The following is a 16,891-nucleotide window of genomic DNA, read 5'->3' on the forward strand; positions in this document are numbered from 1 at the left end:
CATCTCTAGTTCAGTTTGAGGCTGGGACAGTAAAGCAGGCAGCCTGATAGTACTTTCCTTTTTATGCTTGAGTCCAACTCCAGCACGAGCTGCTCGTAGAAGCAAGGAGGCGCCTAAGTACAGCCCTGCAGCTGGTAGTTGCAGAATACAGGCTCCCATTCTGAGCTTGAATGTGAGTGTCCTGACCCACTGTCTCCATTAGTTCAGTCTGGGTTTGACAAAGGGTCAGGTTCAGCTGCCTTCCCAGCCTTAGGTACTGTGCAACTTTGCAACTGTCCATGCAATTAAAAGGAATTCCATTTAGTACAAGGGCAGGGGCATATACATTTCAACTGCAGCCCAACATCAGATTCCCTACTGGGATTGTAGCTTTTGATATCCTCTTTCTTCCTTTGCTTACAAACTGGGGGTGGTGAGGAGTGAGAAAAAGTTGGTTTTGTCTTTGAATGTGATAGCCCCTACACTGAAAATAAAGATGGGATTTCAGCGTGGACATATGTCCCTGCTCCTACAGATAACTCTTGATAATGCAGGGAATGAGCAGCCAATGTGAAAAGTAAACACAGGGGGAAGTGGGAGGATATTTAGGGTAAAAAGTTAATATGACCATGAATCAGTTGAGAATATTCATGCTCCCTGCAGCATGTGACTAAAAATCCACAATATCCAGCCAACATTCCATTCTGTATAGCTCTCTCCTTTACCAGTTAGCTAGCCAATCAAACTTGTAGGTAGCAAACAAGTTGGTGCAAACAGTAGTGTCCGGACAGATGTAAGCAAACACCTGGAGATGCTCAGCAGGAAACCCAGCCAGAGTGAAGGGGAGGAGACAACTTGGGCGGGGACAGACACCTTAGCCTGGCAAGTGAATGGGTCCATCTGCCCAGTCAGCCAACTTACCTGCCTTAGAAACTTCATCTTCTCCAAGGACATTCCATATTCCATCCACAGACCCTGTTTTTTTTCTTTTCTTTTTTTTTATTTCAGAATATTATAGGGGTACAGATGTTTAGGTTACATGTATTGCCCTTGCCCCCCTACCCCCCTCAGAGCTTCAAGCGTGTCCATCTCCCAGATGGTGCCCATCACACTCATTATGTTTTGACTCTACCCACAACCTCCTTCCCACCTTCCCTCACCCCCAGGCCTCTTACTGACTTGAGTTTGAGAAGGAAGCTAGACTGAGCAGTGATTATTCATATTCCTTTACCAGCCTACCTGGGTCAGCCTTTCCTTCATTTGCCAATCTATGGAGAGCTATCTGGGGAGTAAAGAGATAGGAGGGAAAAAGCCTGAGGGTACTCATTTACCAAACATGAAACTCTCTGGAAGCTCAGAACACTTAATCCTAATAACATGCCACATTTGTAAAATGAACTTAGAAAACAGAGATGACACTTTTACTACTATCAACTAAAACTGCAGCCATGTTAATTAGTAAATAAGCCTAACACGTGGTCATAAGGCAAGTTGTTTATTCTTTAAAAAATGTTAGACTATATTACAAGCTACTAAAGTCTAAGGGAACCTAAATAAATTTACAATAAAAAAAAAAAAAGTCATCTACATTTTAGCAACATTAGTTGACCCAACCTGCAGGAAATCTATGAATATTAAGAGCAATTCTGTTGATCTGGAGGTTAAGTTCTGCAGGTGCTTCAGTTCTGCAACTTATTGTAGAGGAAGAACTGTAGGTGGTTCCATGAGGGACACATGCATGTACCTGAAATGAGACCCAAGGCAAGGTCAGAAGAAGCCAAGGACTTCAGTTCTGTACAATCTCAGTTGGGCCACAGAAAACTTTCTAGCAGTTTTAACAGAATGGAAGGAAGCTGGCTGACTACAGTACTACAGCCTGACAAATTATAAATCTAGGCCTCTCCAAAGTGATTTTCTTGATTTAACATGTAACCTTACTCTTCCTACCTAGTACCAGATACATGATTTGTTCTATTTTTGATTCTGACATTACTATAACCCGCTAAGCTTTAAATAGAGAGCCAAGATAAGAGAATGTCAGTGACTTACTTTGAAGTCTTATACTTCTCCCTAATTGCCTGCTGAGGTCGATGGGGCATATCAAGGCACGCCTTATGTAGCTCGCTGAGGCAAGGCACAATTTCACTTAATGAATAGCCTGTAAATGCAGCAAGAGTTTCTGGCTAATTGAGACAAAAGAAAAAAATTGCTTCACATAACTTTGTAAGACATTAGAAATCTGAAGATAACCGATTGTGAAATAAAGAGAATTAATCTCTTAGTAAGTAATCTCATTCATCTCAAAAGAAACCATAACCTCCTTCAGAGACTTTAGATACAAAATATTAGGCAGAACAGCCAGAGTTCTAAATGTGCTCATACTGTATATTGATAATGCTCAATTTGGGGGCAGATCACTTTCCCTGTTCCCTCATGAGTGGGATTTTCACTGGTCCTTAAAGAGCCCCCTTGCCTGACCATCCTATTTGTATAGAATATGAAAGATTCTTAGTTAAAATGCAAGAGAAAAAAATAAGTATTTCAGAAACTAAAGGTAGACACTCAACTTCTTCTAGCACTACAATGAGCCTGGAGAACCAAACCTAGGGGCCCATTTCTGATCTTGCCACCTTCTTGGGCAAGAGGAAACACTAACTGCCCTGTTCTCTTGAAAGCCTGGTGCAATCTTCTGGCCATCCTAATTAGATCCAGGGTTTGTTTTGTTTTGTTTTGTTTTTTAACACAGATAGAAAAGGTCAACAACTTTTGCTTGAAGTGGTCAATGATTGTACTTCTAGGGCCCTGCATGCCTAATAGTGGGTATTGAGGTTTCCAGGCCTGCTTCTGTTGAAGGAGCATGAGATGTTATCTCCTTGTCTTCCTGTAATCTCAGTCCTCATAGAATAAAGCCATTGAGTCAAAGTCATGAAGGTTGACCCACAAGACTCAGTAGCATTGTAGTTTGCAGTCAAGACAACCAGTTCCTTATTACACTAACTTTCCCTCATAAGAGGCAAGTCTATTTTAAGCCTTGAGAGTCATTGAACAGATTTTAGATAGGTCTTGAATTTCATCTAGAAAGAAGAAGTTAGAATCTTACCCAGAAGTGCCTGTTCACAGTATAGTTTGCCAGGCAATAAGCTGCTGCAGCTATCAATGAAGGAAGATATTTCAAGAATGGGTCAGCTTCAAGTAGACTCAGTTCTGCTACGTACTAAATGAGCACAAGAGAGAAAATCTCATTGGAATTAGAAATTTGACAACAGTCACAAGTAAACCTAGAAATAGCAAGGGAAGAAATCGTGTCTTATCTTTGTTCAACCGGCATCTAGTAAAGAGTACAGAAATAGGAACTCAAAATTATTCACTGGGATTGTAATTGGTATGCCTGTCCATAATGAGAATAATATTTACATTGTAATAAAATTTCAATACACAAGTATTTGGCTTATCCACATAGAATATGTGATAAGTTACTTTTCTTATCCCAGAAGTGCAGTTTTAAGTTGGTCAGATCAAGTAGCATTACTCTAGCAGCTGGAATGGGAATAGTCTTTAGATAAAAGGCAAAAATAAGACTATATTAAAGCTATTAATTTACCAAGCAGATACATGCAGTTCAGAGGCTAGAACAGTACAAGTGGGGACACATCAGATTAGAAGAAACATACTGGGAAATTTATGTAGACATCCTTATTACCTTTGTATAGCATATAAATACCACATATCCTAGATCACAGTGGTTGGAAACCAAGTTGACCAACCAATACTTTAATGTCTTCAACTAAATTTCTATAACTCCAAATCATCAAATAATGCTTCATTGCTTAATATGTTAGGATGAGAGGAGAACCAAATTAAACTACATTTACTTTGTTCCCATTCTGTAAACTTAAGAGTTGCTTTTTGCATGTGGTCCGTATCCAAGAAGGGAACAGTCTCCAAGTTCAAATTTCTTTAATAGTTGGGTAATTAGACAATCTGTGCCTGCCAAATGTAGTCAGTAGTACTGTCTTGTAACCAGAAGCTGTATTCTTAAAATTAGCTCTCTTCCATTACTAAGAAGTTTTTCTGGGCGCATGAAATAAAACTGAAAAGGAAGGAAGAATGGAAGGATAACTGGGAAGGACTGGCACCAGGAGCTCCTGGAAGTCACGTAGGTGGCACAGATACCTTGGCCAGGTTCTCGGTTCTGACACACACTCCTTGCCGCCTCAAGTACTGAAGGAGAAACTGGTTGGTGGTTGGCACCGTCAGATCAAAAGCTAAGACTTTCAGGAGCAGGTGTTCCATTCTTAACAGTTGTCGCTTAGTGTAAGTATCATCCGTTATATAGACAAACTCATCTACTCCGGGTGGATATATCTCTTCGTATTTCCTGCGAAAGGTAAAAAGTTTTTACAAGTAAAAGTTTTAGAAGGTAAAAAGTTTTGGAAGCTATGGCTCTACCTCCCATGCTACAACACACCCTTGCAGACTTCTTTACTTTGTACCCACATATCTACTTAAATACCACTAAATGGCACGGGGTTATGAAAATATTAGCTTGTTTCCAGACCAAGAACATGTGTATTACAAGGATATGTTGTGCTTACTAATAGGAGTTGTAACAGAAACAATTTCCAACTGAGAATTTTAGGTTTGGCCTCTGATACACTGAAAGATTCTGAATGGCAGACACTATAGGCAAATTCCTATTAATTCCATAGCCCTCAAGTCATTTGGGGAAAAAGAATGTTATGATGAAAACAATGATAGAAAAAGAATCCATAGGCCTTTAATTTTTAAAAAGATCACGTTTAACCTTTTCTACTGAATTAGCAAATGATACTGTATAGCAAAGAGGAAGATAATGATATAATTTCACTATTATCAATTTTTTTCCTTCAGCTTTTTTTTCTATTTTCTTTAGGGGAATTTTGGCAAGTTTTTATGCATTAGTAATAGAATGTATGGGACCAGGGGAACAGAAAGGAAGCTACCCCCTCAGCACCAGGTCACTTAAAGGCAGTTCTCATAACCCAACTCTCTTTTCCCACACAATGGGGTAGTCTTATGAATAACTGACAGTAACAGGTATGAATAACTGACAGTAACAGGAACCAGCTATAATAGTTCACTGTAACCAAATAAACAAACTGTGTTATTATGGGTCATTTGCTAGATCATTAAGACAGCCTTCATGTAAGTAAAATCTCTTTTACTTTTATTGAGAATACAGCCAAAAGGCCACACTGCAAATGAATTAAATTAGATCCTGAATTTGAGCTGTTGGCTGCTTCAACAAGTCCGTGATAGATATTGAACTTGCTGCTATAAATCTTAAACATATGAAGCAAAGAGTGAACATTTGGTAAGATTCAGTTTCTCAGTAAATCCTGTGAAGATGATGATCTTTTATCAAAGGAGACATGGATAGTTTTTAATTATCAAGCACTGAGTTTCTTCAATAAATAGGAAATAAAAATTAAGTTGTTTTGACAGGCAATAGTTTCACATTATTCAAGCTGAAAGAACACTTACGAAGCCAAAAGAATAGCTGCTGTTCCTACAAGCTGCAATTTCCCTCTCAGAACAGACATACATGAAAGGAATCTGTCCAGGAAGTTGACAGCCAGGTACAGAGTCTCTGCTCGAAGCTTATACTCTTCACCAACCTCCACCAGCCAGTCCACCAGAATCGTACGCATGCCTTCTGTGATGTCTGGCTGCTTTCTCATGTAGTGAGCTTTGGGTCTGTACCTTATCTGTTTGGGGGGAAAGTTTTGAAATTTAAGTAGTGGCAGTATCAGAAAGATCACTCCATAGTACAGCTGCTATTTTTAAAAATCTCATGGGCAAAGGTTAGGAGGATCCTGATTCAGAGCCGAATAAATCTTTACCATGATGAGGAAGAAAGTATGAAATCCTGGTTCTATAGTCATTGGTTAACAAGTAACTTAGGGGAAGGGGGGAAATGGCAATATGAGTTATTCCCGAGTGAAATACTTAAATATTTGAGTCATAATAATAATCCAAGAAATAATCCAAGTTATTGCCACTCACCATCACAGCTATTATTTTTCATAGATATTCTTACATTTAGCTGTCACAAGAGTGCCATTCACTAATGGTTATGACCAAGAGTTTATAACTTATCTAAATATTAAGAGCTTGGGGTCCCGGAGATTATAATAGAAGTTGGGAAGACTCACTTCAGCTTCTCTAAGGTACTGATGAATTTCTTCAGCATATTCAGTCACATTTATCACATCTGTGCCAAAATCTGATGCATCTTCAGACTGGGAATGGAGAGATGAATCTACCAGCATAGGGGAAACTGCAGGGGTTCAACATTGTCAGATAAGTCATTTAATTTAAAAACTTGTTCCATCCACTAACCCTCCACAGGCAGTTGTGAATATAGTCATTACTTCCTGTTTTTCTCTTGCTAGTTACTTGCTATTGAACACTGCACGCAGTTATGAACACAGGGCACCATCAGTCGTAGGCGAGTCAGATTACCTGAGCTGAAATCCAGCAGGAAGTGAAGGTCTGACTTGAGTGTGCTGGTGTCTACTTCATATACATCCTCAAACGCCATCCCCTCTCTGCCTGAGCAGCTCTCTCTGTCCCCCTGTTCAGGTTCATCCATATAGATGTCAAACCCTTGCTTGGGGGGCTCATGGACCCCGCAGTCAGACAGCGCTTTCTTTCCAGCTGGAGGGAAGGCATTTTCGGATCCAGAAAAACACCTGATGGCTGTGATCCCCTAAAAAAGAGTTAAATCTTTTATTAGAAGCCACCTCAAAGATCATATAGATCAATATGAACCTGTGTGACTCAAACCAGCAACCTGAGAAGGTAAGATGAATCCCCAACTGAAATATCTATGTTGCCAATTTAATTCCAGAAAAAGAAGCTTCAAAACTATAACTTTTCCCTTATCTTTGTCAACAATTGACATATGGGGAAAGAGCTACCTAAAATTTGTCATCTGCCTCACATAGGTATCAAAGAGAACTCATGAATATATAAAAAAGAAAAGCTATAGCTCTTCTCCAAAAATGAAACAAATACCACATATTAAGGGGGAAGTTTGTAAATTGGCTTTTATGTTTATAGCATCATGGGATATTATAAGTAGTCAGAATAGCTCTTGACCCTTATTTACTGAGTTCCTATAGTCTTCCTCCTTAAATAGTGACTTTTTACCAGCAGTATTCTATAAAGTTCCCATTTTATACCCAGTTATTTAGAAACATGATTTTGGAAACCCATACTACTAAATTCTCTTACAAGCCATAGAACATTTTTGTATGACTTAATGCAATTACTATCAAGGAAATTTCTCAATCACTGCTTCCTTTTATATATTCTTATAACGTTAACCATGGGAACAAGTTTGGTGTCACCACAGTGAACAAGTATAATGCATCAAACACTATTGCTTCTTATGGTGAGTCATGTTAGATGGTATGCAAGTCAGTTGAACCAGGGCAGGTGGGCACGCTTTATGAACCTGAGCTATATTTATGCAAATGCTAGCTCTATCTACTGCATTAACATTGTTTATATAATTTATCTTGGTGTTTACTGTTGAAGGTTACTTCTAAGTTAATATGTGGTTCTGTAACTTTCCCTTGCTTTGATCAAGTTAAATACATGCCTTATGTCTATAAAGAAAAAAACCTTTATGATAGTACAGGAAAAAAAAATAACAAAGACTATAAAGGGCATAATCACAAGTTACTATAACCAGATAACCATGACTCCAAGTTACTGCCAAGTTTGACTCTTGCTATATAGATACATGTAGCTAGGTGGAAACACATATTCATTAAACAAACATTTACTGAACTAATGTGCCAGTTGCTGTTCTAGGTGCCCAGAATTTAGCAGTGAACAAAACGTTCAAAAAAGACTACCCTCATGGGATTTATATTCTAGTCCTGGAGAGGGGCAGGGCAGAGGAAACAAAGAAGAAAAGATATAGTAGGAGCAGACAGAGCACAGTGAGGCAGAGTTGTGTAGTACATAAGCCAGAAAGAAGGAAGAGCCCAGATTATGCAGGCCTTACCAAAGGCCATCTAAGGACTGGCTTTTATTCAGAGATGGAAGCCACTGAAAGATTTTAGGCAGAAGAGTGGAATGATTCTTTTATGTCTGAAAGGATCATTCTGGCTGTGTATAGATATGGAGAGCAAGAGTAAGATGACCATTATGAATCTTGTAAATTCTAGGTGAGACATAACAGGGCTTTGAATCAGGGAAGTTAACAGTTAAAAATGAGAAGTGAAGAAGTTCTAGACATTTCAAAAAGTAGAGTCAATAGTAATTTCTCACTAGATTGGATGTGGGGCGAGAAAAAAAGAAGAGTCAAGGATGACAAAGGTCTTGAGGTTGAATCACAGGAAGGATGGACATTCCATTTACTGAGACAAGGAAGACTTCGTGAAGAGCAGGCTTGGAGTAGGGAAAAAGGCTGGTGCTTGGTTTTGCATAGTATGAGGTACCTATTATAAGATCTAAGTGGAGGTGTCAAGTAGGCTCCCAGTAGGTGAACCCACAATGCAGCTCGCAGGCCCAGGCCCGAGATAAAAATGAGTCATCAACAAACAGATGGTATTTAATGCTGGGAGACTTGAAGAGATTACTAAGGGAGTGAGTGCAAGATTCAGACCAAAGACTAAGCCCTGGGACACTCTAACCTTTAGAGAATATAGTTATAAGAAGAACTAGGATATTGAGGAGTATAAGCTAGGTAGAAAACCTCAAGAGAGTGGTGTTCTCCAAGCTGAGTGGGAAGAAATCATGTTAAGGAATAAAAAATGTTTAACTATGTCAAATACTGCTGATCAGTCAAGTAAGAAAAGGAATAGGATTTGAGTAAAAAGAGAGCAAAAGAAGAACTATGGACAACATTCATCCAAAAAATATTTACGTGGTACCCTATCATTCTAAGCAATGAGCATACAAAAGAAAACATAACATCCCAAATCCTCATCTGGATTACATGCTAGTGGGAGACAAACTCTTAAGGGAATGTTTCAATAAATGGGACAGAAGAGCCGGGCGCGGTGGCTCACGCCTGTAATCCTAGCACTTTGGGAGGCTGAGGCGGGCGGATTGCTCGAGGTCAGGAGTTCGAAACCAGCCTGAGCAAGAGCAAGACCCCGTCTCTACTATAAATAGAAAGAAATTAATTGGCCAACTAATATATATATAAAATTAGCCGGGCATAGTGGCGCATGCCTGTAGTCCCAGCTACTCGGGAGGCTGAGGCAGTAGGATTGCTTGAGCCCAGGAGTTTGAGGTTGCTGTGAGCTAGGCTGACGCCACGGCACTCACTCTAGCCTGGTCAACAAGCGAGACTCTGTCTCAAAAAAAAAAAAAAAAATGGGACAGAAGCTACAAAGAGCATGTAGTTGAAAGGTTTTTAGGATAGAAAAAAATACAACATATTTGTATGCTTATGGGTTTAACCCAGTAGAGAAGGAAAAACTGATGAGAGAAGAGTTGCTAGATTGATATCCTTGAAGAAGTAAGAGGACATGAGGTATACTGTACACATGGGAGGATCACCTCGCATTAAGAGCAGGGACACAGCAGTCACGTAACAGGAAGGGGATGGCAGACTATATGGGGCACGTGGAGATGCTCTTCTGGTTGCTTCTATATTTTTAAGAAAATAGGATGCAAAGTCATCAGCTGAGAGTAAGGATGCAGAAGAAGGGTTTGGAGGCTTAAAGAGAGAAGGAAAGGTAGGAAACAGATTTCTAAGAAGGTTGTAGAGGAGTGGAGCCAGGAAATGCAGAGGTGGTGCCAGGCAACATAAGAGGAATTTAAAATGAGACCTTTCTGCATAGGCACAACTGAAAATTCATGAGTCAAGTCTTAGGCTTTAAATTTTACAAAGTAAACATTGCTAAGCAAATAAACATTTGTTAAAACCACTTTCACTCAATTTTCTCCAAAGCTTTTAGGAGATCACTTGAAGAGTCAGTAGATGAGGGGCTCCTAATCTAGCTTCCACCGTAACTTTCTTTCAGTGAGGGCTTAAACCCTTCAAAATTTCTCACCTCTAACATGGGAATGTACTAGTTTTAATCTGTTAGGGAAGGGATCCATGATCAGTTAAGCTCATACAACTGATATGTGAGGGCCCGTTACCCGTCAGCCCAGCTGCTTAGTACTGGAGAGATGTTTGCTTTCAAAGCATCCTTTTTGGAGTAATCTATTCTAGCCTGACCCAATCCTGATTCTAACACTCTACCCAATGGGCACAGCGAAGGTTACCCAGTATTGCTTCAGGCATGGCCTACATCAGTCTAAACAGCACTCTGACCTGGAGGAACCTCAGTTTCATAGTTTATTTGGGGGCATTCACATTTCCTTTAGGCCCAGCACTTTAATCACTTTACATATGCTTAATCCAAACAGTTCTTATACCGATTTCCTTGATATTGGAAAAATAAGCAAGAAAATTAATCACTGTTTCTAAGTGGAAAACAGGATCAGTCAAGGTGACCTTTAAAAATCGGCTTCCCTACAGTCCAGATTCCAGGGGTCTAATACCTAAGGGGCACTGCACACACCACGACGGAAAGAGAAGAGCCATAGGCTCCCACCATATCAGGGGAGTCATTCTCCGCCAGCATCTTCCCCAGTCCTTCTGAATCATTACCTGGCCACAGGTCTTCCTGAACTGCCCGTTTTCAGTTAGCAACCCTAGCACTGTTCTTTGTGGGGGATCCTGGCCCAGCTGGGCTCTGGTGAGCATCTGACAAGCATCGGGACCTCCAGCCACTGGGGCCACGACGACTCCGCTCTTGGAGCTGCTGCGACGCATCGTCTCAGACTCCAGAAGCTGCTGCCACCAGGGAAAGACAAACAGACAAGCAGGTTAGCCAAGCCCCCTCCAACGGGGGCTCCAAGGACTCTCTAGGCCGGAGAGAGCAGCAGGCCTCCGGATCAGCACCAATTGCTGATCTTTCCAGTAATTACTAGGGCTGAGAGGGCGCGAGCGACAGCACCAGCGACCAGAGCTGCTCTGAACCAGAACAGTGATTGGAATCTCTAGTCCAGGACCTGCTTGAGGGCTGGAAGGAGAGAGACATCTTGACAGACCTCCACCGAGAGATACCAAGACGCACGTTGACTCTGGGAGTTCAAATCTATGAGCCTCTCTCCCTGCTGTGACAGTCATCTCCCCTGACCCCAAACAAAGGATCCAAGACACATTACTGTGGGAGAGTATGTCCCCTTCCCAAGTGACAGTCAGGGTGCTGCCCGCGGCCCTCCTCCCACCAGACAGAAGGCCCCAAAACCTGCGTGGAGCCCACAGCCGGGCCCCCCTGCCCTCGGCGTTGTATCTTTGCGTGTGTCTGCAGCAACTAGCAAGTGCACTCGAGGACGGGCCGAGGGGCCGCCGAGGGGGCGGGGCGGGCGGGGCGGGGCGGGAGGTGGCCGCGGTGTCGAGAGATTCCAGCCGGGGCGCCGGCACCCTGCGGCCGCGGCCTGAGCGCTGCGCTCTAATCTCTTTCCGCCCACCCGCGTCTGTTGAATCGGCCAATCAGCGGCGCTCCCCGGGCCCGCTCCCATGCCAACCGCAGCGGGCGTGCGCGCCGGGGGCGCATCGCCATGGCGACCCCCGCACCTGACTCGCTCCGGGCCGACGCGCCGCGACCCCCGGGCGTTCGGGGCCCGGCGGGGCCAACGGGCGACCGCCCGGCCTCCGGCTGCCGCTGCGGGGCCCTGCCCGGGCGTGCCAGGGCGGGCGGCCGCCGTCGGCACTCGCGCCCCTGCGGCGGGCGCCCGGCCCGGGAGGGAGGCAGGCGGCCGGCCGAGAGCGCCGGGCTGTTCCCCGGAGCCGGTTCCCCAACAGCCGCGAACTGCCCGCCAACGTCTTCTGCGCGGCCCGCTCCTGAGAACCCTGGCTCGGGAGGGCGACGCGGGGCTCTCGGGGCTGCGCAGGCCGCGGCGCCCCGCCACGCCGGCCCGAGGGCGCGGCTCGCTCCCTCCCGGCCCACACACCTGCGCTTCCCGCCGGGCGGCGGCCGAGGCGCGGCGGGGTGGTCCCGGGCGTGAGGCGGGACCTGCGGGTCCGCAGCGGCGACGGCCCCTCGGTCATCGGGGGTCTCGGAGCGCCGCAGGCCGCGCCCGGCCGGCCCTGCTCCCGGTGCATGTGTCCCGGCGAGGCGGGAGAGAGACCTGGGCTCTTCGGGTCGCACGTGGTGCTCGAGGTCCCCACGAGAGGCCTTCCCCGACGGGGTTCCTGTCGCCACTGCGGGAATCCGGCCCGGGAACGCCGAGCTTGTGGCCCAGGAAGAGGAAGGAACGTGGGCAGCAGCAATGGGGCTTGGGGCGTTGAGGGGACAGTGGCCGGGCTCCGAACTGGGACCTGGGCGGGTGGCCTGGCCGCGAGGGAGGGAAAGCCGGGGGCCCACGGCCCGGGAGGGAGGGAAGAAGACGGCATTCTACGGGGGCGAGGCGAGGCAGGGTCCTGGACACCCGGGACCCCTGGCACTGTACAGGTGACTGGCACTTGGCAAGCCAAGTGAACCTATAACTTTATTTGGGAAAAAATGTATATATATATATATATATGTGTGTGTGTGTGTGTATGCATACATATACACACACAATACCTATAGGATAATCTGTTACCACTTTCGCTGTTTTTTAAACATCTATCCCTAAATCTCTAAAGCAGATCCGAAGGCCATTCAAATGGCCACTTCAGGCAACGATTAGTTACCACTGATTAGTTACCACCGTCTCCCTAAGTATGAGTTGTTAATGTTTCCACCCAGCGCACGGGGTGTGCACCGTCTTAATGGGACTCTGGTAGTGTCTTGATCGCCGCAACAGTTAAGTCAGATGCCAAAGAGGACCAAATGCTCTGTTTTGCAAGGTGGCTCTTTTTCCAGTGATGGAAAGGAGCATTTCTGCCCGGGGAGCCCTCCCCACTTGGCCACACTTGTGATTGCTTGGGACGCTGAGGGCCTCAGGGATTAACTCCACCCAGACTCGCCTGCAAGAGGAGCCAAGAGCCCGGGTCCCTTGGGAGGGGGCAAGATTGGCTGTGTTCACAACTCTGTATGTCCCTTTTGATCTGATTTCCTCTGACAAAGATTACGGAAACCTCACACTCCAGAACAAAAGAGCTGATGTAATGTTTGTTCCTGGAACCTGACGTTTTGATCTCCCTTTTTAGGATTGAAGCTGGGGGGGGGGGGGGAGGGAGGGAGGCTTCTGCAGAGGCAGCTCTTTGAGGATGCGTGCTGTCATTGCACATCTGGTCAAGACCAGATGACGAAGGCTACGGAGGTGTCTAGTGTCTCTTAGCCCTCTTTAGCCTGAAAAACGCCTTTTAAAAAGAAAATAATTCAACTAAATGGTGCCCTCGGATTATTTCATACCCCTTCCCTACTGCCTCTGTTCATTTGAATGGCTGCAGCCTACTCCAACATTAATACCTCCAAAATATTACTATTGTTACATGTAAACACCACCTTTCTTCACTCTCCATCCACTTTGCTAACCTTGACAAAGAAATGATTGTGTAGCTTATGATCATTTTCTTCTTGTGCTGTCTTAGAATTCCACATTAAATCATAATCCTCTGGTCATATCTTAGACTGGAGAGTGAGCCAGGTGAGCTGGTACTTATACATATGTGTGGTAGTGTAGGTGGAAATTCAGATACTTCTTTAATTTGTGCAATACTTATGGCTTTCTTGGCTTTCAAAAATATCTTCACTAAATATGCAGTTCAGTGAGTAATGATTTATGACATAAAAACATTCAATTAATGAATAGGCGCACAATTTTTATGTAAAAAATCTAAACTAAAAATTTGACCTTAGCATGAAGAACAACAGGAGCAGAGGGAATCAAAAAGACTTTCTCACAAATTATGCAGTTTTAATAAGAAGCATAATTATAATTTTGCTTTTATAGCCAAATCAGCATTAGAACTCAAAGATAAGTAGATTTTAAATTTTCCTTGTTTTACATAAAGTCAATATTTGGTTATAAATTTTATTGCAAAGTAAAAAATGCATTTAATTCTAAATAAAACATTAACATCTAAAATATTTGGCATAACTTAAATACTAATATAACACCTTTTTTAACTTAAAAAGTTACTGGTCAGCACTTCCTGATAGTGAGTGTTCATCTGGCTTTCACTGTAGGATTACCTTCCAAAATAAGGATAACTGCTGAATTCTTTACTAGAGATTTTTAAAACCCAAAAGTCCTACTAACATTTGACTGCTCCCTCCAAGTTACAGTTTAGATAATCTTTTCTGTTTGCCAGCAATTACCTGGCATTTCAGAAGCAGGTGTTACTTCTCTTACATTTGCTCATTGTAACTAGTAATTACCGGTAACTTCCTGTTCAAACATTATAGTTTAATAATTTGTATGAAAGCAAGTTGATGGGCCTGAAAAAGAGATGAGAAAGGTAGAGAAAATTTTATTTAAGGACAGAGGTCCATTTAGGGACATATTTTGTCTACTTCATGGACATACTTCTGTCATTCTCAGGTATATATTTAATTTAAGAACATAGCTCTATGGTGAGATGAAAGACAAAGGAGCCAGCTGCAATTTGTGACAGCTCCATGGAAGATGACCAAAGGATGAATCAAGTCCAGCATGAGAAAGAGCCAAAAATTTACAGCTTTACAAAGCATATTTCATCAGGTTATAAAAAGTGGATCTCTTGGTACATAATGGGTGAAATAAGTTTTCATTAAAACTTTTAAAAGACCACCTTCTCTGAGAGAAAACAGTGTGAATACATACATGAGATTTAACAAAGTCTATTGTTCATTCATTTCACATACAATTTTTTGTGCACCCATCATATGCCAGGGAGTTTCTGGGTATGGGTACTACAATCAAAAATGATCCTGTCCTCAAGGAGCTTTTGTTCCAGGCAAGGAGAGGTATCAGATATCTATGGTGTGGTATAATTAGTGTTTATTTCATCATGGGGGATACAGATGTATAAACAGGCATCGATTTGGAGCTTAGAGAAAAGGAACAAGGCATGTTGCTGGGAAGGGTTGGAAGCAGTATCCAGATCTGATCATTAAGATGATTAGCATGTTTAAAAAAATAACTGACCAGGAAGGAGTAATAGTCTACATATAGCCTAGAAAGGGGGCACCCAAAGAACAGGGTTTTGGGCAGTGCTTATCCAGTACCTTCCAAGAAAGAGGAGTAAATTACGATATCCCCAAATCCCTCAAGGCTGTCTCTACTGGCTCTGGTACAGACTCCATGAGCAACTATCTAATATCTCATGAAGAATTCAACCTCCCAGGAACTTGGTGAAAGGAAGAAGGTTTTGGTGACCAGTTACCATGAGTTAGTCCCTAATAATGTGCTCAGCTAGAGATGCATTCATACCATTAGAATCAGATTCCCATAATGCAGAGTTGAGGCCTTTCCAAGATTCTGCACCAAGGAAAAAATAATTTCAGTGGATGACAAAGCCATTTGCTATTATAAATAATTGAAAAAAATTTTAATTGTCAGACCTTTACTGAAAATCAATCTATCGTCAGTGGAAATAAAGAACTTGATTTTTACACATTCTTTCATAGATCTGAAATTTATCTGATGAATCATATCTTGATATGAGGTAATGGCATCTTCAAAGTTAGCTGTCATTGGTTATGTATAACCATAACACATTGGTTATGTGTTTTTAACTAATTGTCCTGTTTTCACTAGTTTTTCTGTGAAAATCAATTATTCAGCCATCAGTTCTATGACAAAGTTGATTCCATAAAATAGATTTCCTGTGTTTTGTATTTCTGTTTATCTCTAATTGAAAATGCTATGTAATTTCCACATCACCTGCCTGTGTCTTTGATTAGATATAGACAAATACCATATCCAAGAACAGGCTCATGCCCTGCTAACTCCAGCAACTGTTTATTAAGTGATATTATCTGCCTGTTTTTCATTAACTAAATCCTGTTGCCACTAAGTCACAAAATATTTATAAAACTTGTATTGTGCTGCCTCATTACTTTTATTTTTCATCTAGAAATTAATAATATCAACATTGGTTAAACAAATAACATTTAGCTCCCATTCTAAAATTTAGATTTTTAAAATACAAATTTTTTTGATGCTAAGGACAAAGAAAAAAATCCTAACCCAGAGTTGTGCAGACTTGTTAGGCCTTTTTGATTCCTATCAGTGCTATGTAACCTAAAGAATTTATATAGTCCTCACTTGTGAAAATTCTATTTGGGTAAAAGAAATCACAAACACATATAACTTTTTAATAGCAACAATGAATCATAAAAGTGTGTGCATGGGTATTTGTTCTTTTTTGGAATTTAATATTTTTTGTAACTTCATGAGACAGTTTCATGATTCTGTCCATAATACCAGAATTGTTTATTACAGTTACTGAACATTTTACCTACTCAAAAGTGTGTCCACCTAAAGAGCATTGTGCTCTGCATATAAAGAGCACAACACATTTTAATGCATTCTAACAGTAGCCATAGAAGTTGCATAAATGAGTATGAAAGACTCTTACACCAAGTTCAGTCTTATAGAGGAAGAAAAATACACACAAATGATTGGCCACAAGGTAGAGTAAGATAAACACTAAGAAATCCAGAGAAAGTTCTGGTTAAAAAACAGGTATATTTTCGGCAAATTAAGGAAATCAGGAAAGGTTTTTTGAAAACGGCGGTTATGTGTGTAGCCTTGAATTTGGATCTGATTTGGGGAACCTATTTTAAGAAAAGAGTTCTTTATGAGTAAAGACACTGAGAAGAAAATTGCAAAACACTTGCTGGGGAATGCTAGTGTTCTATAACATCTAAGATTATAGTATAAGATACACTTTGAGCAATTAGGAATATTGGGATAATGGCCTGTAGGGTTGGTT

The 16,891-nt window shown here is 42.2% G+C and overlaps 1 protein-coding gene across 4 annotated transcripts; it reads right to left on the reverse strand.

The window, feature by feature from the left end:
* Positions 1-1,461: 1,461 nt before the first annotated feature.
* CCNA1 (cyclin A1) lies at positions 1,462-11,917 on the reverse strand. Of its 4 annotated transcripts, none has more exons than XM_076009633.1 (9): positions 11,618-11,917; positions 10,646-10,831; positions 6,484-6,730; positions 6,174-6,298; positions 5,503-5,726; positions 4,153-4,357; positions 3,080-3,193; positions 2,029-2,162; positions 1,462-1,723 (listed from the first exon to the last, which is right to left on the reverse strand). In XM_076009633.1, the coding sequence occupies exons 2-9, from the start codon at positions 10,808-10,810 to the stop codon at positions 1,672-1,674; spliced, it is 1,266 nt and encodes a 421-aa protein (XP_075865748.1). In that variant the 5' UTR covers positions 10,811-10,831; positions 11,618-11,917; the 3' UTR covers positions 1,462-1,671. The 4 variants fall into 4 exon arrangements, with proteins under 4 accessions (XP_075865748.1, XP_012603585.2, XP_012603584.2 ...); XM_012748131.3 differs by having other exon boundaries at positions 10,646-10,828; positions 11,618-11,698; XM_012748130.3 differs by lacking the exon at positions 11,618-11,917 and adding an exon at positions 11,289-11,507 and having other exon boundaries at positions 10,646-10,828.
* Positions 11,918-16,891: the final 4,974 nt, after the last annotated feature.

Source organism: Microcebus murinus, chromosome 13 (genome assembly GCF_040939455.1).
Source record: "Microcebus murinus isolate Inina chromosome 13, M.murinus_Inina_mat1.0, whole genome shotgun sequence".
Taxonomy (NCBI): domain Eukaryota; kingdom Metazoa; phylum Chordata; class Mammalia; order Primates; family Cheirogaleidae; genus Microcebus; species Microcebus murinus.

Coding starts and splice junctions, on each gene's coding strand:
- CCNA1 (XM_076009633.1), bottom strand. CDS start 10,810: ATGCGTCGCAGCAGCTCCAAGAGCGGAGTCGTCGTGGCCCCAGTGGCT. Junction 6,731..10,645: donor TCAGGAAGACCTGTGGCCAG/GTAATGATTCAG, acceptor ACTCTTTTTTAG/GGGATCACAGCCATCAGGTG. Junction 6,299..6,483: donor CCTGCTGGATTTCAGCTCAG/GTAATCTGACTC, acceptor GAACCCCTGCAG/TTTCCCCTATGCTGGTAGAT.